At 33.8% G+C, this 16968-nt stretch overlaps 1 protein-coding gene and 1 long non-coding RNA gene across 2 annotated transcripts; both read left to right on the top strand.

Moving 5' to 3' along the window:
* Positions 1-4928: 4928 nt before the first annotated feature.
* LOC132703539 (homeobox protein MSX-3-like) lies at positions 4929-8776 on the top strand. Its single transcript, XM_060672860.1, has 3 exons — positions 4929-5414; positions 7406-7608; positions 8283-8776. Exons 1-3 carry the CDS (start codon positions 5045-5047, stop codon positions 8499-8501), a joined length of 792 nt encoding a protein of 263 aa, XP_060528843.1. The 5' UTR covers positions 4929-5044; the 3' UTR covers positions 8502-8776.
* A 2381-nt stretch (positions 8777-11157) lies between these two features.
* On the top strand, positions 11158-14007 carry LOC132702934 (uncharacterized). Its single transcript, XR_009618998.1, has 3 exons — positions 11158-11192; positions 11249-11419; positions 13918-14007. It is a non-coding gene; the product is annotated as an uncharacterized LOC132702934 (long non-coding RNA).
* Positions 14008-16968: the final 2961 nt, after the last annotated feature.

Below are 16968 nucleotides of genomic sequence, written 5' to 3'. Positions count from 1 at the left end.
TGGGATTCTTACGTCGATGATAATGACCTTCTTATCTTCCATAAGCGTCAGCACAATGTCTGGGAAGATATTATTTAAATTGAGCTTATCGGCACTCAATTTTCAATTTTCTTGTACGCATTTGCGGTGATAGACATAATATGGTGGTATGTTTTCTTCTTTTTCGTTATTGTTACAGTTCATTAAGAATACAAATGTTAATAAAGACATAAAGTTACTGAAGTGAGTAAGAAGTTTCTTCTAAGCAGTTTATTGTACTTTCCATTGAAATTTTTTTGTTGTGGTGTCTTAAGTTTCGGCCATTGTTGATATATGCTACTTAGATAACAAATATAGTGCCAATTGACGATGTGTGTCGAAGATTATTTTGGTTGGTATTCCCTGTATGGTTCTGCGTTTTTGAATCTGCTCGCTCATAAGTCAACCCTTTAAGTTCAGATGGAAGCATATGAGTTTTGGAACTTTTGTAGTTTTATTACCGTTGCTATAGTATGATTATTATTATTAAATGTATTTATATGACATATGTCTCCCATTTTAAGCCTGTAACACCTGTAATCCACATTGGCTGGCGCAACCACAAATTGTCATACGCATCTACAATATTTCTCTAGCTAAAACTACTGCTGTCTGTGTTAAAACCGAATTGCAAAAACTGATGTAGTTGACTTCGAGGCCATTTAAAATGAGAAACCCAAAGTTTGAAATTTCACTTGATAGTAAATGAAATTACTGTAAAGGTTAGTGCTCATCGTGCACGGAAACACCACATTTACATTAGGTTCCTAATGTTGCCGCGGCGATTTTTTTTTTGAGTTTTAGATTAAGACCCGTTAAAAATTCCCACACCATTAAATTCTTTTAATTTTGCAAACAATCCGGCAGTAACTAACTTTTTTTATTTTCTCCACGCCATTTAACGCCACCACCGTTTAGATGCATCTGAATTACTTCAAGTACGTGTTTAATGCTTCAAGTTAAGACATTCCTGTTATCTTTATGTGTATGGAAATGGCCATTGTTTGTAGCGCTCGATGGTTATAACCATTTTAAGAAAACGTCGTCCTGCGGCAAGACGATTGCTGAAATTGAATTCTTTTTTTTTCTTTCTTTTTCTTCGTCAGTTAAAACATATCTCCATTATTATTTTGGTTGGTACCTTGTACCTTGTCATAATAGATTAAAAGTCAAAGTCCAGCTTGTCGGAGTTCTTGGAGAACTATTTGAAATGCCACTGTCTTAATTTTAGCTCCTAATACTCACTTACTGGTAAGGAGATGAATCGAAGAGCATTGCTTTGGGTATTGAGTCAGAACTCCGCGTTCAAGGGTTGTCAGCCTAAATAAGTAGGTACCTAAACAAAACGAACTGAACTAAATTTCACCAGTTTAGTCCCTAGTAGTATGGAAATCAACCAAATTGAAGCCACTTTTTGCCGCTATCTGTTTAGGGGTTTCCCAATTGTTGTTGGTCCCTATTCTTTAGGGATTCCGACTATGCTTTGAGAGAAAGAGAAAGGTCGAGAAATGTGACAATAAACATAATTTAATGAATAAAAATGTACTAGTTATTTTGTGTTAGCTTCATTAAACACTCTCGGGACTTACTTTCGTTTCGTTCCGGTGCTTTAGTAGCCAGTGTTTATAGAAAAGGTATATGTGATAATGAATTTCTTTATCTCCGCTTGTTCATAATATGCTAATATAGGTACTCCTTTCTCTTAGTTACTATTAGCTTCGTAATGAAATAATTCTATATCTACTTTAAAACCTACTTTTAGCGAATAATTTAGCTTAAATAAATAATTTCTTATCTTTAATTGACCCAATTTTTTGTTCCCCACATCATCCTGCTGCTATATGATTTACCCTATACAGAATATGTAGCTACCTAATTCATGAAAAAATCGAACAAAGCTGCGTCAAACATGTCCTTCGTTTAGATTTTTGATAACACGTAAAATGCGACATAGCGAGAGAGCTTCATTTCTAGTACATCAAGAACACAGTTTTTTTTTCCTTTTGTGCCCTTATCGGACGCATACGTGGGGGCGGCCAACCGTACGCCCCCCCCCCCACATCGTGACTTCACGGGGGAAATAATAATTTGTAATCCCCCCGGCATTGGCGCTCCGGCCGACGATTATGTCACAACAGCAGTCTGTTTTACGATCGGACCTAAAACAACTGAAGGCATTAAATTGATTTTATTTCCCCTCTCTTTTATCGTATGCAACCAATAGAATGGGAGAATAGAGCCGGGTCATAGGCGGGGAAATCATTCTTTCGGCTGCCAATCAAACGTGATCGTTTACGTGCATCGAGGGGATCAAAATAATTACGTCTACGTTGGCCGGAATTAGGGGGCGTCCCCACCACGCGGCAAAGCGCCTCGTAATTACACTCTCTCTCTTAATAAACGTCTAATTAATTCCTCATGGCTGCGGTTATTTATATTTTAGGCCGCTCGTTGAAACGTAAAATGGTTTATTATCTGTTCTTACCATTGACGCAATTTTATAACAAATTGGCGTTAAATATATTAATTCAAAATTCTGAGGAACAAAATATGAAAAGTTTTATTTTCATATGATAGACTGCCATATTTGGAAGAACTATACCGTTGGCTGTTCCACGGTTAAGCAAAACATGATCAGTGTAGATATACATACAAAGTTATAAAGAAACCATGAAAATATAAATCAGATCTTGTTTTTGCAATGCGCACTTTCAATACCAGATCATAGTGCCATATTTTTTTGGGATTCTTCTTCTGAGTTTAATGAATTATCACAAAATATAAAAGAATACATCTTCTTATAATAGATTTCTTGTGATATAATAAAAAAATCTGTTCAGTGGACCTAAATATGCAATTATTTAATTAATTTTGGCGTATTGTGGAAGTTTCTGTCACTCTTATTATAACAAGGATTGTGATAAAGGTTGGGTTATTGCATTCCGTTTCTATAAGTTATAAATAGCGTATATTCATAAAGTACTTGTAATTGTTTTTAATTATGGTGTTATTAATATTAGAGTTTGTTACTGCATCATTTACCGAAAGTATATTTATTTTTGACTTTGCCAGATATTTCAATTTAGCATAGATTTCGAATGTCTTCAAGGCCAGTGTTAACGGCACTGTTTAGCGCGTTATGAAACAATCCTCACAATAATTTAAATTAATTAATTAATTATTAAATTAAATTCATGATGCAATTTGAAAATATAACACCGTATATCTCGAAAACCAAGGATTTCTTGACTCATGTGCGAAATTTTCTGAGTCCAAAACCTTTGCTAGAACAAACTGATTTCTTAAGTACTGCATAGTTTCCTAAATAATGCAAATTTCTGAATGAAAATTGATATCTGAAACTTTTATTGTGAGTATAAAATTGAAAAAGCAAAATACCTACCTTAAAAGTTGGTGCAAATTTAACAAATAAAAATAATAAATTAGTTGTTGGAGTTCAATTTAAACACACTTACACATTGACCTGCGAGTAAATATTGAATTGAGGCAATTATTTTGCAAAATTTCTTCGGAAAATAAACATTTATTTGAGCAATTTTTCGATTTTTAAATGGAAGTTTAAATATATCTAATACGTACACGGTAAAATATAATTTGTGAGCATACTCAGATCAGAAAATTATTGCTAGATAGGTACCGTTAAGTTGGATCAAAGATTCAATGCATTATTCTTTGAAAAAGTGTTAATATACCTATTTAATATAATCCCAAACAATGTTAACAGTAAAACAAATGAAAAATAAATTAATGGCAATTTTTTTTTCACAAAAATTTCCACTATAATACTATTTACGAAACTTCTGGGTTCTTCCTGCGTCGGTTGTTGCTGAGTCAAGCTTGCTAACATTTCACCAATCAACCTGCTGGCTTCTCCAGAGTTTAACTGACACTGAAACACGAGAATGCATGTCATGAAAGAAAAATTGATTAATTTTTTAAACCCATAATTTTTCTAACTTATGTTTAAGGCGCATAACGTTTCGACCTGTAAAATTATAGAGCACTCTTTTTGTCCTTTATTTATTATTATTCTTACACCTAATTTAGAACGTCCGCTTTTGCTATAATTGGTAAATATTTTTTTACGAATAAGTCTTCGTGTTTCATTTATTATTGTTTTCTTTGCTGGTTTTAGTCTAAAGTCTTTCTCTTCAATCATTAGTTATATTTTACGGCGTTCTTTCTTGCTGCAATATTAGTCTAAGCCGTAAACATATTTGTACAAAAATACACGTGACATGTGTAAAACAGATAGCTAAATGAACAGCAAGGTGAATTTAAAATTCCTGCAGATATTGGAAAAAGCCGTCTCACCCGCTGCCAGCTATCTCTTCCGGAATTACACTATCCATGGCGGTAAATTTGAAATAAAGAAGTTATTTGTCTCCCCTGGCCTTCCTACCTTTCGATGTGCTACCAGATTTCCAAACAAATCACAAACAAAGAAAATTCAACACAAAACAACAAAAAAAATTAATCACCAATTATAACCAAAACCTTCATTATTTTTTTAAGCCGACAATGAAACTCTTCGCATAAAAAAGTGTGTACAACAAAACAAGCAACCATTAACAAACACGTCCCAAACTATCAACGACGCACACAAATCATCTTTCTCCCATACGCCGCTGGCATACCTATTAAATCGAACGGGTCCGAAAATCTAATCAATTTGAATTAATACGAAACACACCACGACAAATAATATAATATGGTAAAATCACGCTAGTCTCATTCAGTGGTAACAAATTCAGGCAGGGGTCATCAATTGCAAACGCTATTTGGGAAATAATTTGGGGGCGGAGTCTACCGTAACAACGCGCCGCCCACTCGAAGTATGGTCCCTCTCCAACTGCCAGAAGCGAATCAGTCTGCATCTGCAACGACTGCAAGCAACACCAGAAAAAAATTGTGCGAAAGGTTCGGTGGTTTGGTTTGCGTAATAACGCTGCAGATCTTCACGGGTTTCGTGTTTTTTTTTATAAGTGTTGAATTGGTGCTTTAAATGATTTCGACGATGGAGGAAACCAAAACGGACATAAAGTCTAAGATATCATTTAGTGTCGAATCGTTGTTGGCGAATACAAAATGTCCTTCGGACGACAGACTGGACGATTCGAATTTATCGGAAAATGAAGAAATGCGATTAGATACGTCGTCGGATAGGCTCGAAGATACCGAGGAGGAAGAGAATATCACAGTAGACGACGAAGATACCGACGGACGGGAGAGTTTGAGTCCCAACTCGCAACACACAGTTTTAATACCGCAACCCTTACATCCCTCTGTACCGCGGTTGTTACCCCCGGGACACGCTCAGTGGCCTTTTTCGTGGGTGGGACCGAATGGTGCTTTTAGATCCACATCCCCTCACGGTAAGCATACAGTTGATGTTGAAGCAATGTCAGAATTGATTTTACTATAGATGTTTTTAAACCATAAATTAGATCAGTGTGACCTACAATAAATTATAGAGACACAGTTTAAAAAAGATTTAGAAATAGTAAATTTGTAGTCTTTTAGTACATAGTATGTAAGTTATTTGACCACAAAATAAATGATGCGGGACACAGGATAGTAAATTGTATTGCCTACTTACTTCACGGTAGGTTTGGGGAAGTACAGATAATGAAAATTAGCGCTTAAGCCGTTTCTTTACATCTTTAATTTAACAAAAACATTTTCCGGCGGATAAGGCAGGGTTATGAGTTCAAATGAATTTAAACTGAGCCATGATTCATATCGGATATTACAGATGAAAAACGCGTTTTGAGTAATAAGGGCAAACGGAAAGCTACTTTCAATTTTTCGCTTGGAATATACTCAAGATTTCCTACTCCAAGACAAATTAGAAGTTCGATAATTGAGAGAACGCAAATCCCCAGCAAATAAATCTATAAATGATAACTTTTAAGTAAATTCTATTTGGTACACCATTTGCACTAGTTTGCTCGAAATAGGGTATGAGTTTTATTAATTGCTAACTCAGTTTCGTCGAACTCAATAATTCAATGGTCCATATATGCGCATAGTGTCCAACACGTCGACTATAAAGTAAGTTCCTAATTCATAATAAATTCCAATTATAAGGGGGAAAATTGCAGCGATTATTTAAGCATTATTCGCGAATTATTCAACTCCAATCAGCGAATTTAGAGCAACGTTCTCCTAACTGTATAATCGATATAAGTTCGAGTTGGAAACGCAATCAAATTTTTCTCTACGATTTGGTTGTAGGTAAATGAGTAAACCACTAGAGAAAAATGTATAAAAAGGGCAACTTACAGCTCTAGTCTAGAAACAATGACTACTGGCACTGGTTCTCATAAATTATGCTAATGTAACATGACACTATATTGTGTTTTTTAATCCTAAAGTAACAATTATTTTTTTTGTTATAAAGTATTACTTGATAAGTTCAAGGCCGTTCAATTTTTTTCTTAAGCGTGATTACGAAAAATCAGAGACAGGTATTAAACTTTTTTGCTTCTTCAACTTCCTGACATACCACGTGTGTTTTCCATATGATTTTATTAACGATTAATCGAACGGACGTCTTTTTAAGTGCTAAACGAATTCAACGCACGGAAATGATTCTCGTCAATGTAAGTATTGTGTTAGGTACAAGAACCAAAACTTCGATTTGAAAGGCCAATTAAAACAACGAAAAATACAGTCCGATAAGAAACAGTGGAACACGGATAATTTGCCAATTGGCAATTAAGCAGTTTTTTCTGTAAAACGATTTATATTATTTGACAGTTAAACGTTAATTGTTGCAGTTGTGATAGTCGTTGAAAGTTACAGTGCACTATTCACATAAACAGCAGTAACGCATGTTCTTGAAAAAGTTCCTTCCCCTGTATTAATTTAAAACACTTCAATGGTTTTGTTTGATGGTGGGCATGTTTATAAGCCATATGCTTTTGTTTTTTGATTAGTGTTTAACTCGGTACCCACTCTTAACACTATATTATTTATTAAGTCAGTACATAGTTGCTAACTCTTCACGTGATGATTTTTATTCACTTATAGTGAACTATAATAACAGTGAGTTTTCATACACACAGTGACTTCTTAAAAAATGTAACACGCTGGTGTGGAATACCTTGGCACTTGAAGAGGAGTTTATTTCAAATATTGTTTAGAAATACAATTCGTTTCCACATTTCCCATCCCTATTAATTGCGTTTTGGTAACACACACTTCCGACGTAGAGGTCTGATCAAATATTTTTTGACTCTCGGTCATTTCTTGATAACCAATGGTGTCTATAATATCCTTTACAAAATGTTTGTGTTTTTTAGCAAATTTCGTCAAAAATTCGTGATAAATTGTGATCGATCACTTTATTTTTCGTTTTCAGGAAACCTGCCAAACCTGACGGCGAACGGAGGACCCCCTATAGTGAGGTGCGCTCTACGAAAACACAAACCTAATAGAAAACCAAGAACGCCGTTCACCACACAACAGCTTCTAGCGCTTGAAAAGAAATTTAGAGACAAACAGTATCTTAGTATAGCAGAACGAGCGGAGTTTTCAAATTCGTTGAGGCTGACGGAAACACAGGTATTTTTTTTTTTTGATTTTATCGGTAAACGGTTATTCGACAAAATATTTTTTTCATTAATTAGATTGAGCTTAGGTATTCGGATATTGAAAAAATAGAACCCGGAACATTGTTTTATTCCAAATATAAGTAAATAAAACATGATTTTTTTAAAATCAGGGCTTTCATGGCGACATAGATTACCATCACTGTTAAAGCTAGGGTTTTATTTTGATAGACATAGCTTAAACTAGCACCTCCAGGAATGGTCTTCGCTCGTTCGCTTCGCTGCCCTCTGAACAAAATTGAACCTTGGGAGCTTTTCCTCCGGTTTCTTACCATTTTGCGTGATTTTCCATTTTCTTACCATAAGTTCCCAATGTTTCCGTATATTACCTTACCATATTTTTAATTAAAATTAACTTCTAAGTAGTTGTAGATTTTTTTAAATATTGAATTAACAACAATTATAATTGTCTATTAAATGTACCAGACAATTTGAACGTTACAACTGAACTGCATTGTTTGTATTATGCTCGATAGCTTTGCCTGGTACATCACAATTTTTCAAAAAGAACCTTGCCCTATTGCTGAGAACTAAATGATTTAATCATGCACGCGTGGTGGAATACCCTTTCTAATAACCAAATCTATTTTTAAAGCAACTGTTAACCAAACATTTCCTCTATTCCAGGTAAAAATATGGTTCCAAAATCGTCGCGCCAAAGCCAAACGGCTTCAAGAAGCCGAAATGGAAAAGTTGAGGTTGTCGGCACGACCCTTACTGCCTCCAAGTTTCGGATTGTTCCCCGGAGGTGCTCCTCTTATGTCGCCCCTCTTGGCCGCCATGACGCATAGACCGCCACATTTTACCTTCGCCAACGTTGGCCCATTGCTAAACATGCCTCAATAACCTAGCTTTTAAGTTTCTGCGTTTCCTAGTACAAAAACATTTGGGTGATTTCCGCAGTTCCATATTTTCCCTTATGTAAAAAATACAGGGTGCTTGAAGGGGAGGGCAAAAAAAAATCAGCTCCTCAAATCCTATGCAAGTAAATAGTGATGGCCTGTATATATCTTAATGGTGTGTGTGTGTATATAAACGATTCTATTACGTAGTGCAATACACATAACAGTTAAAAAGGCGTTATTAGATGTGCGTATACATATATTAATAAGACTGAGAAGCTCCGCAATAGTTAATATAAATTTTTATTGTATATAATTTTTGTTTTATTTTTGTATATAAAGATTTATTTAAATTGTTGTACATTAATGTAAAATAGTAGGAATAAAGTTCTGTTTTATTTATAAACACATGCTATTTTATTTGTAGTTTGTATTTCTAATTTATTTTGGTGAAAATTTAATACTAAAGCGTTGCTTATGAGTAAGTACCTCAAACGCAATAGTTGTGAATTAAAAAAACCTCTTTGAAAATATGAAAATGTATCTGCCGAGACGATTATTGTGCGTCTTAACATGACTTTAGAATAGACTATACTAGACTAGACCGGAAATTTGTTTGTGAGGCCATATAATCTGTTCAGCAGTTCCAAGACGAGGACCACGTCCAGTTCGTGTAGTTAATATCCAGTTCCTCATCTTGTGTGAGCAGCGTCTAAGAATACTTGCGAACTTAATCGATTCCATAAGGGTTGTATATAGTCTTTCCATGAAGCGGCCTTGTACTGGGTCTAAGGAACTACTATAAGGTCGAGCTTAAGTATTGGTATAAATGTCTTCTATTTCTAAAATTTTGGAGCGTGGACTATTAATTGTAAAATAGTAAACAATTAAAGGTGGATAGCAATGAACTACCAGGGATTAAATTTGTTGTCTTTCTGGTTTGTTGTCGCATCACTTTCATGCAGATACTACTACGGAGATTAACTATTGTTGATATTCTATCTACAACACTAACAAATAAATTTAGACAGGGATTTTGTATATGAACGCTAATTTTTGTCAACAATCGCTCAAGTTTTGCTCAAGTTATATAAGCCCTACATCAAGTTGTTGCACATAAACTGGGATATCTTCAAAAGCTGTCCCATTTTCCTTAGGCATGGATGATTTGCCCAAAGAGGTTAGAGCTTTGGCACAGAATGTACTCCACCGCCTCATCTTTCTGTTCGCACACTCTGCCTGTAGAGGTCCAGATACTGCAAAAGCTGAATTGGTGTTAATTAAGTACATTGATAAGTATTACTAGGCTTCTGTTTCTCTAGACAAAAGGTTCCTGTCTCATTGTAACTTTATCATGCTCTCGATCTAACTAGAGATATTGTCGGTTAAGGAGGGTATGGTGACATTCGGGTGCTGTGTAGATGCGCAATATTTCTCCACTGCACTTTGTGTCTCGTAAAGTACTATGCTGGTACAGTGATTCGTCTGCTACGGGGAAAGAATTATAACTACCCATCATCATATAATGCCATTGCATTAATCGGAAAATACAATTGTTGCGCCACTGGACTGACCATATTCGCAAAAGGATTTATATCGGAGCGCAAAGTGTTTAATAGCTTCAATACAGTGTGCGATTATTCTTAAAATGGTGTTTATTAGCGAAATGAATCTGCAATAAAATTTGTTTTGATAAAAGGAATTCTATTGAATTTTAACGACGCACCTTGTAAAGCATAACGAATTATTTACCTTTTTTACTTTACCTATTGTACCTACTGGAGAATGCGACGGTGTTGGAAAGAAAAAGGGAACTACAATTTGATATTGCCTTTGATGTGATGTGATGAAATATGGATGGAATTTCAAACAATTAAGGAGATATTAATTACAGTTACAAATAGTTCCAGAGAATTTGGTTAGTACATGTTTTTTACTATTTAAAAAAATGAAATGAGACATATAACAATAATTTATCAACTTCCATAATATCCTGGAAATAACACTATAGTAAAAAAAATATTTAAGACAGATATTCATACCAAAGAAGAAAATTAATAGTCATCTCTGATGTTATGTTTTTTGGTAATATTGACAGTTGGGATATTTGACAATTCTTGATTAAGTGTATTTTTTGCAATTACTTTCAAAATTATAGTATTAATTTTTATTTGATTTAAAAAAAGCGTATAGCAATTTTCCGTTATTTATGTCACGATGGGCAACAGAAATAGTTGAGGATCGGCCAAAATTATAGAAGTGTGATTTGTCTCTTAATGGGAAACTAGCATGATACTGAAGAGGTTAGAAAAAGATCATTGCTGAGCAACTTATCTACACAGAGTCACTTTCAGCACAAACAATATTATATCTGTCGGACAATTACTCAAGGTCAGTTTGCAAGTGAGCTGCAAAGATCTGACGATGTTCTCCTTAGCAAGAGAAGTGTGAGAAACAAGTTTCACGAGTTTAACCTAACCGGATCGTGTACTCCCAGTAATCATAAGCTATAGCGATGTTAGATGTGAATGGGCTCGCTTACATGTAAACTGGAGACATGATACTACCAGCGAACGAATGACGAGTTGATTTTTGTACCTATACAAGCCGACTTCGAGAGCAGTTAGATATTATCTGGATATCAAGAACGTTTTAATCCAGTCCAAGTGTACGACTACGAGCGGTAGACCGCATGGTAGTTCCCGCTACAAATTTCTAGTTCATGTTATGACACTTTCCGTTTACATATAGTTACAGCTGCTATGTGAATTTTGGAACTACACGCTTTTTAGATTCGATGGACCGAATACTCTTTTCGTCAGCCAGAAAAAAAATAGAGAACAGCTGCTTAATTGTCTCTCTAGCCTAAGGAATACTAAAAATCAACTGGAAATCCACGATCTACAAGATGGCAATCATTGGGTAATGCATCCCTAACCATTGGATTTTTTAAAAAGTTTGTTAAACTTTTCCTTTTTTGTCGAGCTCTCCAACAATCCTGGAAGCCTGAAATCTTTTTTGGTTGTAATCAACAAGGAAAGAAATGTCGGTACCAGTCACCTAAATTAAGAAGATTGAGTATACGTAGTAGTGGGTAGTTTCATAAAAATAAGTTATTCGTGATAAAAAGTTTTGCATGCTCTAAAACTACTATCAAACATAAAACTTGTTGGGTGCCGAAAAATATGAATTTTATTCAATTTTCATTCTTGAAAATAACTGCAAATAATATAAAACTGTTGGCATTATATTAAGATTAATAATTTAATACCCTTTCAAAATATTGAACATTTTGAAAGGAAAATAAGCATATTAAGGAGAAATATAATATATATATATATATATATATATATATATATATATATATATATATATATATATATATATATATATATATATATATATATATATATATATATATATATATATATATATATATATATATATATATATATATATATATATATATATATATATATATATATATAAAAGGAGGTGGTTGATATATTAAGCCTTTATCAAATTGAAATAAAATTCAATCTATTTTATTTATAATATTGTTTACTACGTATTAACTGAGTTCTTTATCTTTTCAAAAAAAAAAAGATATGTACCTATGCATTAGCTAATAAAGAGCCTAAAATTAACCACGGCTTAAACAAACTAGCTCATTTATAATTTACAAAATTATCTCTATTGATTTATAGAGAATAGTATATTATGCAACAAGTATGTTAAACGCCATTTGAATGACGAGTTTATTTGTCACGATCGGAGCGAGTATTTAATAAACGATTGTTGCATACTATACTTTTTCTATTACCGTTAGTTTTTGAGCACATTTTTGCAAAATAGCAAAGATACAGAATTGACAAACGTCAAAATTCAACCCGTGCGGTAAAATCTGCGAAAACATCCGATTGCTTCCAGACCCGTGCGGTAATATTCCGGAAATATCCGCAGTGGCTCGAATCCGTGGGAAACGAAACTGACGCGGTAAAACGACGCTTTCCGCACCTTATATCAGTGTATAATTATGTAGTTTACAGAAGGGAGTAGAAAATATTATTTTTTTCTACTCCCTACTCTAAAATACCCAAGCAAGAAGTAAGGTTCTTTGGATACGGAAGTCAGTCAGTCAGAAAATTCTTCAGTCACTCGTGTATTAAGCACTCGCCCCGCTGTAGTACGCTCGTTCCAAATCGAAGTCGTCGGCAGTAATTTTCAGTTATGATTAACTTTACATTTTCAAAAATAAAGGTTGCATAAAATTTGTATTTTTCGACAAATCCAGAATATCACAGAACATTAATTTAATATTTTAGAGAAATTCTGTTCAAGCTATCTGCAATATCATAGTTGAAAGGATATTTTTAAAAATGTTGAGCATTTCTATGTACTCCAGTCAGAGCTATTGTGCAGTTACACGTCACGCATAGTGACGTAATCAAAAATGATCCATATGTCTGAGCTTTATTGCTACCATCTTTAGATGCGGATTTCAAAACTGACAAACAAAATTCCTGTGTCAATTTATGACATCCACTAATGAATTAGATGAAGATGTCATGCTAGGACGTACTGACAATGCACAATTGCTCTGACTGGACTTTACCCCTAACATTTATTGAGTACTGAAATTAAAAAAACCCATTCAAGTTTAAAAAGAAAAACCGAGATTGTGATCATGACCGATAAGGCGTGTGTTTTCCACAAATATTCAAAAATGTATGAGTGAGCAGGAGAATTTAAGTGCTGCCCTTCCCTGCGGCACGATCAACGAAAACGAACGGCGTTTCACAGAATTTAATTAATTAGCTACAGACGTGTTGGCGAAATAATTTAAAACTGTTAAAAGATAAAAGGCGCAGAACGGTGCAATAAAGTGTCGCGGATTGCAATCAAAAATCGTATCTAATCTTCGGATAATTAAAGGAATTGCCTCTCCGGGGGTTTCCGTTCTTGAAATATTGGATAGTTCGTTCAAATTTACAGCGCACAATTAGGTTAAAATTGCCCGTACACTCCTTGGATTAGTAAAAGGCTTTTTAAATTACCGTAAAATACGATTCCGCTACTAACTTAGGTGTAGAGGTGTTCTGGGTGGAAACGAAAGTAGGAGTTATCGATGAATAGTTATTAGGTGTACGATTTAGTGTCTATGGATAAAGGAAAGTACAATGATTTTAGCGGAGTGGAGACGTAAGAGGGATTGAGATTAAAGTTATTAGTAAATTTATTTTTTCTACGCAAAAACGTACGAATCGCTGCCTCCAAAAGAAAGAGCACTTTTCTGGTCGGCGTATGAAAATCAAAAGCGAAATATGAGATATGATTTTGACAAAATTGATAACAATACCAACATTATATTGACATTTCAGGACAACATATGGCTAAAGTGACTTTTCTACAATTTTTAGGTAAATTATTTTGAAATAAACACCATTGCGTTACGCAAAGTGCTGAGCACGCTACAGCACTCGGACGAAATGGGAGGCCGTAAGATCTATAAGGCACTATATGAACCGAGAGCTTTGAGCTCTCAGTGCCAAGGGACACCCAGTGCGATAGTTAGGAGGTGTTTTTGTAAAAGAATATTTGCTCTGACTCAATTATTTGTCAACTTCTGTTGGGTCCAGACCAAACAGACAAAAATTGTTTACCTATATGGTGTTTCTACCAGAAATAAAGTTTTAACAATGAAAATTTATGCTAGCCGCCATTTGTTACATCTTTCTCTCTTCTTCATCCAATGGCTGAAAAAAAATAAAAACGTTCTGTAAAATTTCAATATTTTGTAAACAGTTGAAGATAGCTATAGAACATAATATATAGGGTACTCTATTTAAAGCCTTATTTATAGTTTGTTAATCCGGCACCCTGTATACTCGAAACTTAGACTTTCTGGTATTTCAAAGCATACCCTACAAATGTTAATTTAGAACCATGTGTCAGGAAATATCAAACAAAGAAAATTAGACACAAAATATACTTGAACACACTATACCTATATTCTTAAAAATAAAAATACTAAATAACCTACTTCCTCCGTGTGTTCCTCTTGAAAATTCAACCGACAGGCTAGGTCGATGCTTATTTTTGTCTCTCAAAAAACTTGGCAGTTCATATCCAATCTATTTGGAAGTAAAATGTTCTCCTGGCTGGAATTTTTCATTTTCTTATTGCTTTCTTCGTTCTCTCCGGCTGTATCTGTTCTTCATTTAGCTTTTAACATCATCCATTTACTTTATATTTAATGCTAAACAAATTTTTCACCGCTTTATAGCGAAACATGAATGTCTTTGTTTTGTCTGCTTAGTCTATACTTAGCATTAGTTTTGGTTAGTTTTTTTAATCCATTATTATCAGACCTTGCAGAAGCAGCGTTGACTTTTTCATTTGGCGTGAACAATAGTCAAGGCAACCTAATGCGGAGAAACGTTTATTTGAATTTCAGATTGGATCAATATTAGATTACGATAATGTTACAATAACAAGTAGTTTCCGGCGCCAAATCATAATAGCTATGGTGACACTATTATCTATTTTTTATACCTTTGGTTCTGAGTATTCAAATTTCGAATTATATTATTATATCTATGATTGGGGCTCACATGTACATTGCAAAATTAACTTATATTACTTTTTCTTCTCCCTACTCTGAAAGACTCAATTATGTAGGAAACTATAACGTTACTCACAGTGGCAAGCCACTTCGGATTTTCCCGATAGACTTCGGTATTTTGACATTTGATAGTTCTGGCGGTCACGTCACATGTCACTTAGTGAATGTGTTTAGATTGTTTTTCAAAAATTTACCCAAAAAGTAATGGGCGTAGAAGAATCGTAGTATGCAAACTACTGGTCATTAAATATTATTATAATTATATAAGACTATTGACGTTTACCAGACTTTTGGCATAATATATTATTATTATTATTATTATTATTATTATACTATTAAAATCAGATCACTAAAAAATTGACAAACGTGATTTTCAAAATAAAAAATTATGCTATTATTGTTTATGGTATGTAGAAGATTTATGGAAATCGCAACCTACTAAAAGCAAAAATAATTATATCTTTAAATTTTTGAATAAAATTTTAAAAAAATTTTACTTTATATTTTTCTCAGATTTGCATATTTGCGTATTCCATGTTTCCAGGTTTTCTAACATGTTAACAATTTCTTTTAAAATGTTCTTATAAAATATTATAAAGCGTAACAAAAACCAAGAAAATAAAATGCTAGGAAAGTTTCATATTATAATGATGATGATAATGGCAAACCCTAAACATTTTTCTGAAAACTAAGAAATTATTAATGTAATGTAAAATGTAAGCATTTTCAAAGGCAAAATTTTAGGCACACTCGTACAAATTGTTGACCGATTTATTACTTGTGAATTACAGAAACAAAAGACGTGGGTTCTAAAATATGAAATCAGTAGTTGTGTAGTACAATAAAGTAATTTAATTAGCAAAATAATGAGTTATTATTAATTGAAAAAAGTTGCTAAACTGAGATAGAAAAATAAAAACAGAATTGAAAATAACGCTCCCTCTGTGAGTGCACGAAAATTTGATATTACAGAGTAGAGAAAAATACTAGCAAAAATTGACAATCTGTTTTAAAAAAAACCGCCCACGCAGATACTTCAAAAGAGCTGGATTAAAATCCTGCGCTGCTACAAAAAAGATTTCGGTGTCATGAAATAGTCAGCAAAAATAAATTAAGAGAAGTTTTATTAGAAGAATGGAAAAATAGGGAAAGAAATAACACAAAAGGTAGAGCAGTCTATGCCAAGACATCTTGAAGCTGTCATAAATTTAAAACAAAAATATTAATCTAATACTATAAACTGGTTTTATTCAGTTATTAAATTTTTAATCTGCTGTTTTTGCTGCCTAAACTTGTGCTGTTCAAAATATTTATATTTCCTTTTGTCATTTGTATATTATTATAATTTAATAGTGTGTTGTATGTGATGCTATGCTAAAATTGTTACTTTGCCTACATTTTTGTCGGTTATTGTATATTCATTCCAATTGAAGTTGTAAATAAAAACGGATGGGGTCAGACTTTTCGCACCGTTTTCTCAAAATACAAGAGAGGGTCCACGAAATCAAAATATCGTCAAAAAAAATCTGAACCGCTAAAATGCGTCTCGGATTTTAATAGGCTTTGGTGCGTATAAGGTAAACAGTTGAAGTGGTTGGCAACAAATAAAGATTAATAGCCCTACGCGTTCCCATAAGATCGAGTAGGCTGCGAGGCGCAAAGTCACCCGCGTCACAATAGCTTTTACTCTCCGCCATTTATTACCGATTTTTTGACGTTTCTCGCTGGGCCTTTGAATATGCCACATGAATGGATCCTCCATCGAATGAATGAAAATCTATATTTTTAGTTTATGACGACTCTATTTTTGTAGGTTACAACATTAACTGTCCATTATGAGGTCGCA

The sequence above is a fragment of the Cylas formicarius genome, unplaced genomic scaffold (assembly GCF_029955315.1).
Source record: "Cylas formicarius isolate icCylForm1 unplaced genomic scaffold, icCylForm1.1 PGA_scaffold_6__28_contigs__length_40554024, whole genome shotgun sequence".
In the NCBI taxonomy this organism is placed as follows: domain Eukaryota; kingdom Metazoa; phylum Arthropoda; class Insecta; order Coleoptera; family Brentidae; genus Cylas; species Cylas formicarius.
The sequence above is the reverse complement of the archived record's forward strand: the minus strand, read 5'-3'. Positions and strand labels throughout refer to the sequence as shown.

Coding starts and splice junctions, on each gene's coding strand:
- LOC132703539 (XM_060672860.1), top strand. CDS start 5,045: ATGATTTCGACGATGGAGGAAACCAAAACGGACATAAAGTCTAAGATA. Junction 5,415..7,405: donor TAGATCCACATCCCCTCACG/GTAAGCATACAG, acceptor TTTCGTTTTCAG/GAAACCTGCCAAACCTGACG. Junction 7,609..8,282: donor TGAGGCTGACGGAAACACAG/GTATTTTTTTTT, acceptor CCTCTATTCCAG/GTAAAAATATGGTTCCAAAA.